This window comes from Gekko japonicus, unplaced genomic scaffold, assembly GCF_001447785.1.
Source record: "Gekko japonicus isolate JY-2015 unplaced genomic scaffold, Gekko_japonicus_V1.1 scaffold78, whole genome shotgun sequence".
In the NCBI taxonomy this organism is placed as follows: Eukaryota; Metazoa; Chordata; class Lepidosauria; order Squamata; family Gekkonidae; genus Gekko; species Gekko japonicus.
The window spans coordinates 1,846,537-1,853,571 of record NW_015165236.1 but is presented as its reverse complement, the minus strand read 5'-3'; the positions used below and the strand labels follow the sequence as shown (position 1 = coordinate 1,853,571).

Here is a 7,035-nt window from a genome sequence, read left to right as displayed (position 1 = left end):
GGTCGTTGGAAAAACCCAGTCCCCCCTCCCCGGGGGGGGGGGGGACAGAACAACCCAAGAACTCCTCCTCGACGCAAATGCCAAAAAGCGCACCTTTTCCCAGAGGGAGGGGCACAGGAAGCCAGGGTACGCACAAAAGCACCACCTTTATTGTTTCCTTTCGTAAAAAGCGAGGGCTTCGGAGCCAGGCGCGGGGGTTGGAATCACGGCAGCCGAAGCGCCTCTTCCGGGCCGGCTCCGGAAGAGCAGGGAGCATCTCTCCCCCCCCCCCCCCGCTGGGCCTCGCCTCGCTCCTCCAGTCATGCCAAAGAGCCCTCCTGCTGTTGGCCGGGGTCTGCCCCGCAGCAGAGCAGTTCTTGGGAAGTCTGGGCGGCCCCGGCCCCCTCTTTCTCCCCCCGCAGGCCGGGGAAGATGCTCTGCAGGATGCCGCAGTAGACCCCGTACAGCTCCGGGTCGATAGGCCTGCGGAGGGCCTGGGCCTCACAGGCCGGTTCGGTGAGAGGTGGCAGCCGCAGGCAGACATCGCTGAAGAGGGCGGCGAGGATGGTGCGGGCAGCTCGGTCGGGGTCCCTCTCGCAGTGCACCAGGGCCTCCAGCTCCGTCCAGGTGTAGCCGTTGTAGCGCCGGGGCTCCTCCTCCTCTGCCGGCGGTTGGGCACCCTCCTCGCCCATCTGCCCCACCTGCCAGCGCAGGCACTTCAGCTCCGCCTGCACCTGCTCCAGCCCTCGCTCCACCGTCAGGAACTCCCGCCGGGTGATGAAGACGCTCCTGCAGGGGAGGGGAGGGAAGAGGGTGAGGGGGGGGGGAGCGCCGGCCAGGGAGGGGAGAATAGGGGTTTGGCCAGACAGCCCCCCTGGCCAGGCCGGAGGCTTCGCCCGACAGGCACCTCCTCACCTCTTGTGGCGGACGTCCTCTTCCCGTGCCAGGCCGGACGCCTTGTTGGCAAACCCTGTGCCTCCATCTGGCGGGTGCAGCCCCTCGGGGCCTCTCGGCGGGACCCCCGCTCTCCCCATCCTCAGCCGCTTGCCTTCGGGGGCAGGCCGGTGCTCTCGGCTAGCCAAGCAGGGTGTGCCGCCGGCCCGCCTGGCCTTCTCCCCCAGAGGGGCTGCCCTGGGACCGGGAGTCAGACGGGTGGCCTGAGCGGCCGGGAGGCCCGGCCTTGCTGCTGCCACCACCCTGGGCACCCCCCGCTGTGCGCTCGGGTTCAGGGACTCTGCGGCCCCCGGAGAAGCTGCTGCTGCGACGATGTGGCCGGCTCCCAGGGAGGAAAGCCAGCTGGGGGGCTCCGATGGAAACAAAGAGGACTTTGCTGAGCTGCTGGAAGACCGGGACGGGGACAAGGACGAGGAGAGCCTCTCCTGGCCATCCGGACCGCCTCCTGTTTGGGGGGGCTTCACAGCTGGGTGTTGTGCAGCCCTGCAAGAGAGAGAGAGAGAGGTCTCCCCTCAGCCTCTGCCCCGCAGCTCGCTCCCCACCACCACCTCTGGCAGAGGCCCAGCGAGAGGGGAGAGGTCCCGGCTTCCACCTTCAGCGGCTCACGGGCACCTTCTGCCCAGGACTGTCCATCCACATCCATCCCCGAGTCTCCCCAGCGAGCACGCTTGGCACAGCACAGAAAAGAAGTCCTCCGGAGATGCTCTCAGGTACACCCCCCCCCCCAACCCCCCGACTGCAGCGTCTCTTCCTCAGTGCAGGAGAAGATCTCAGTAGGGAAGGAAAATGCTGGCCTGGCCCGGCTGCCTCCCAGAACGGAGTGTGCTGCCAACAGTCCTCCTGGAGGCAGGCTTGTCCCAGGGAGCTCCGCAGAGGGCAGGACTGGCCGGCCCAGCGGACGAATCCCTCTTCTTCGGCTGCCTGGCTCACAAGGGCTCAGCTGCCACACCCATCCACCCCCGGGCCTGTCGCCTGGGGCCCTGCTCTTGGACCACCTCTGCTGCTCTGCCAGAGGCTGCCAGGACTTGGTGGGCAGAGGGAAAAGGAGCGGCCAACGGCCTCCTGCTCCTCAGAGAGCCAGGACCAGAGGCAGATCCAAGAAGAAGAGGAGATTGGATTTATACCCCTGGCCCTTCACTCAGAGTCTCAGAGCGGCTGACAAACTCCTTCCCCTCCCCACAACAGACAGACACCCCCTGTGAGGTAGGAGGGGCTGAGAGAGCTCTGACAGAATCGGCTCTTTTTTCAAGGACAGCTCTTATCAGAACTATGCCTTGCCCAAGGTCATCCAGCAGCTGCACGTGGAGGAGTGGGGAATCAAGCCCCGTTCTCCAAGATTAGAGTGCGCCTGCACTTCACCACCACGCCAAACCCAAGAGCCCCTTAACACTGCTCAAGCAGACCCTCTCCTCGGGCTGCGCGGGGGAGCACGAGCCGGCATCCGTGCTCCAAGAGCCAGCCCCAGCTGGGGCTGATACACCATGACGGGTGCCTCCGCAAACCCTTTGGCCGCCTTAGCGCCTGGACCCGAAACGCAACAGAACTTCCACCGTGACCCCGGTGGTGGTCCTGACAAGGATGCGTGGAAAGAGGAAGTGTGCGGCGAGGGGCGGTCCCCCGTCTGACAGCTCGTGTGTGTGTGGGAGGGGAGCCACCCCATAGAACTGACGGACAGGAGAGTCAAGATTTCACACAGTGCAGTTCGGTTTCTGGAATCAGACAGGTTCAGACGGCCCGAAAGAGGGAAAGGACCTTGCAGTGGCTGTTTGCCCCCAAGAGCCTCTGTGTTTAGAGGCAGTCTACCTCTGAAGACCTCGTGCCAAGGGGCAAGCCCGTGGCGGGGGGGGGGCTGCTGCCTCTGTGCCCCCTTTCTTTGTGGGCTTCCCAGAAGCCACTGCTGGGGGGGGAGATGCCAGACTAGGTGGCCCCGGGCCATCCTTGCATTCCCGACCATCTACGGCCTCTCACTCCGTCTTGGGTCCCCTGCCAGACAGCACGGCTCTTCAGGCCTCGCAGGAAGGAAGGATTCCCAATCACCACCACCACCCCGCAAGGGAGGCGGGGCCTCTGCCCTGGCTGCCGGAGGCAGAGGCTACCCAGTAGCCATGGCTCACCAGGACCTTGGGGGAAAGAACAGGTCTCTCCACGAGGGAGGGGAGGATTTGAATCGGGCACTCCTCCGAGACTGAGCTGCAGCCTCTCCTTTTGCCCCCATCATCACGGCCACTTGTTCAGCCGCCGCCTCGGTACCATGCAACACTCCCCTCACCCACCCGGCGTCAAGCCATGCAGCCGCCTTATGCAGCCCACAGGGGGGAGGGGGCGCCTCCAAGCCCCCCAGACTCCTCCTCGGCCCCACCAGGAGCCTCCCACTCGCCACAAGCCAATCCTGCAAAAGCTCCCTCCCTGCCGAGCTGGGGGGGGGGGAGTCCCCAGCCACACAACCCCTGGGGTCCCTTCCTTGGAGTCCACGCAGTGGGGGATACGGGCAAAGGGTCGGAGCCTCAGGCCGGTCTCTCTCCCTCGCCCCTCCCCTGCCAGCCCCCCCCCATTCTCATGTCTCAACAGCCTCCGGCCAGGCAGAAGGGGAGCCCCCCACCCACCTCCCCCAGACGCCAGCGACACAGAAGGGGAGCCCCACACCCTGAAAAGTGGGCTCCTCCTCACCCCCGTTTCCCACAGTGGCTAATGCTATGGGGCTCTGAATGGCTGAGTGGTCCAAATGCAAGCGTGGGGCAGCGGAAGAAGAAGAAGAAGGAGAGGTTGGATTTATGCCCCATGGCACTTCACTACCCGAAGGTGTCTCAGAGCAGCTTACAAACTCCTTTCCCTTCCCCTCCCCACAACAGACACCCTGTGAGGTGGGTGGGGCTGAGAGAGCTCTGGGAGAAACGGCTCTTTTTTCAAGGACAGCTCTTGCCAGAACTACGGCTTGCCCAAGGTCATCCAGCCAGGTGCACGTGGAGGAGTGGGGAATCTAACCCGGTTCCCCCAGATTAGAGTCTGCGCACTTAACCGCGACACCAAACAGCAGGGTCATACACACACACCCCCAACTGGTTGGATGCGCACAAACTCTCCCCTGAATGGGGGACTTCCTCTAAAGAGGTCTCTGCACAGGCAAGACCCCTAAGCCTGCAGCCCCCTCCTCCCAGCACCCAGCCTCTCTCTTCCAGATGGCCGGGGGGTTGCCTCCACCTCCCCCCCCTCCAGCTCAGCCACACCTTCTTCCCCTTGCCCTGGGGCCCCCCAAGGAAAGACCCCGCAGCCCCCTCCGCCATTCCTCACGGAGAAGAGCACTGACACAGCCCCCTCGCCCAGCGCAGGGCCGTGGGAAAGAGGGGCAGCCACAGCCAGAAGCAGGCAGTCCCCGTCCCTCCCCCCACTCCCCCGCCCTGGTCTTGGAGAGAGTCCCGCGGTGCCTGAGCTTGCCAGGTGAGAAGTCCCCTGCAGGGTCCTTCAGCGGGAAACAAATCCCACCCCCCCATCAAGGCACCTTTCACAGAGCCAAACCATCCGGCGAGGAGCTCTGGGCCAATGTTCCCTCCCAGCTGAGTCAGTGTGAGCTCGCTCACTGCTCTTTAGCCTCCGGCTGACACGTTTTTGTCTTAGCCCCGGAAGGATGTGGCTCCAGAGCAGGCTAACTGATGCAGCGGCCAAATGGCTCACGGCTCACAGCTTTAATGCCCGGAGCTCACCAAGTAGGACTTTTGCTCACGAGAAGACTCCGTGGCTGAGAGGGAGCCTGGCTCTGGACCTCACCGGAACTCCCCACCGGGCCGTTAGCAGAAGGCACAGATGTGAAATTCACACACAGGTTCCTGCAACTCCACTGTCAGGGTGAGCCAGAGTCCAGCTCACGGAGGCTGGGGACACGGACACGTCCGAGGAGGAGGAGGAGAGACCCAGCCTTCTTCCTCAGTGGCCCAGCAGCCGTGCACCCCCCCCCCACGCCCCCTCATGCAAGCGGTGCCCTCATGCAAGAGAGACCCAGAGAGAGGGGAGGGGGTTCACTTACTATTGGAGGAGTAGCCCCCTCGCGGGCACTCTAGCCTCACGGCCCCCACCTCATCCCTCTCCTCCTCCAGCCTGGAAAAAGAGAAGAGACCAGTCGCACCCGGGGCCGGGAACCGGCACTGCACCCAAAGGGAAGCCCACCCCGCCCCACACCCAGCCAGAGCCTCCGTTCCAAGCTCTCAGGAAGAGGGCGGCCGGCAGCCAACCAGCGGTCTCATCCTTGCCACCTCCCGGCAGAACTTCCTCAGAGAGACCTCAGGCAAGAGCCTCTCACAGGGTCCCAACGGACAGGGGCCCCCTCTACAGGGAGGAAAACGACCACGACGTGAAGAGTCCCTGCCACTATCCGGTGACTGCTTATTCACACGCAAAGACACGCCTCCCACCCCACGTGTACCACCACCACCACGGGACAATCGACATGGAAATAAGGGGGGGGGGGGTATGAAAAAAACCCCAGAGGACCTAGAAGGAAATTGTGCCTTCTGTGGGACTTCCTACAAAAACGGACGATGCAGACGCATCTTCACCCACCCCCTTTGTATAATCTGCATCAGGCCAAGCGGAGGGAGGGGCATTTACAGGAGCAGCCCCCCTCCCCCCCCGCGCAGGATGGAACCTCAGGAGACAAAGAGGCCGGTCACACCACAAGGCCAGACGCACCCTGCCAGAACACCACACCAGCTACACAACGGACGCTCCCAGCATCCCAAAAACGGCCCTCTCCAGTAGAGGGGAGGGAGGTCTGCCCGGCAGGGCCTTCCATGTCCTCTTCGGCACCCCCCAGGCTCTCCTTCTCTTCAACAGATGAGATCCCTCTCCCCCCCCTTGCTCCTGGCCACCCAGGACAAGGAGCCTGAGATTGCGGAGTAGGTCCTGCGGAAGCCACTGGGAGAGGCCTCAGGAGCATGCCCCCCCTGGCCCTGCCGTCTGCTTTCAAGGCCTGGCCTCCCGGTCAGGTCAGGTCGAGGGCCCGAATTCCCACCTTAAGACCCCCCCCCACGCACACACTCCAGTCCCTTCCCGTCCCTCACCCCCACTGCTGAGGGGGAGGCCGAGGGCGGGAGGCGCTCTTGGGCCTCCTGGGGTGGGGCGGGCAGCTGCTTTCTCGGTTCCCCCCCTTCAGCCTCCCACAAGAAACAATCGCAGGGCCCCCCCCCCCCACGACCTACGACTCTTTGAGCCTCCAGACTTGGGGGTGGGACGACAACAATGTTTGAGTCTGCCAAGAAACCAGGAGAAAAGAAAGAGCCCCGGGCAGGCCCTGCAGGGCACAGTACCCGGGCCCGCCCCCCAGTCCCCGGAGGCTTGCAGAGCCTCCCCCACCGAAGGGTGCCGACGCCTCCGGCCTCCCCGTGCCCTTCCGCTCGCTTGCTCGCGCTGACCTCTCGTGGAAGTACTTGATGGGCTCCGGATCCGCCGGGCCGGTGGGGTCCTCCTCCTCCTCCTCCGGGAAGCCCTGCTCAAAGACCTTGCGCTTGTGCCGGAACTCGATGACGGTCTTGGTGTACGAGTTCAAGGTGGTGACGGAGGCGGCCATGCAGCACGTGAAGGAGCCCCAGGCCAGGCTGCGGGCGGGAGGAAACAAGATGCCAGGCGGGCCTCAAGGGCAGCACGTGCCCCAAGCGCCCAGGAGGCGGGGGCGGAGGCGGCCAACCCCAGCTGAAGAGCAGCCACCCTGCCCCGCTTGGCTCCCGGCAGACTGGAGGCCCACGACCACCTGCCCCCTGCAGCTGACCACACCCCCAGCTGGTGCGCGCCTGGAAAAGCGGCTCCACAGAAGGCCATTTGAGACACACACCCACACCCAGAGGGGAGGCAGCGAGACCAGCTGACTAAAACTGAGGCTCACCAGAAGGACCAGCCGTAGTCCCAGGAGTGGGGCCGCCAGTCCTCCGGCCCGAGGCTGACCGTCACCTGGAACACTTGCGTGTACATCATGTGAGCCACCATGCCCAGCAGCCCTGCGGGACGGAGGCACCCGGCGTGAGACAGCTGGCCGCCCCGAGCGGCAGCCTCCGAGGGATTCCAACCAGCGGCCCAGCAAGGCCCGGCTTCAGCACCTCCAGATCCTCCTCCGAAGAG

At 64.7% G+C, this 7,035-nt stretch overlaps 1 protein-coding gene across 1 annotated transcript in view; it reads right to left on the bottom strand.

The window, feature by feature from the left end:
• Nucleotides 1-1,035: 1,035 nt before the first annotated feature.
• The window catches only part of GSG1L (GSG1-like), a gene marked incomplete at its 5' end in the record, with an annotated part of 10,145 nt that continues 4,145 nt past the window's right edge, over nt 1,036-7,035 (bottom strand). The window contains 4 exons of the mRNA XM_015409889.1: nt 1,036-1,416; nt 4,952-5,022; nt 6,336-6,518; nt 6,803-6,914. Coding sequence (XP_015265375.1) covers nt 1,394-1,416; nt 4,952-5,022; nt 6,336-6,518; nt 6,803-6,914 — 389 coding nt within the window. The remainder of the gene's footprint in view (nt 1,417-4,951; nt 5,023-6,335; nt 6,519-6,802; nt 6,915-7,035) is intronic.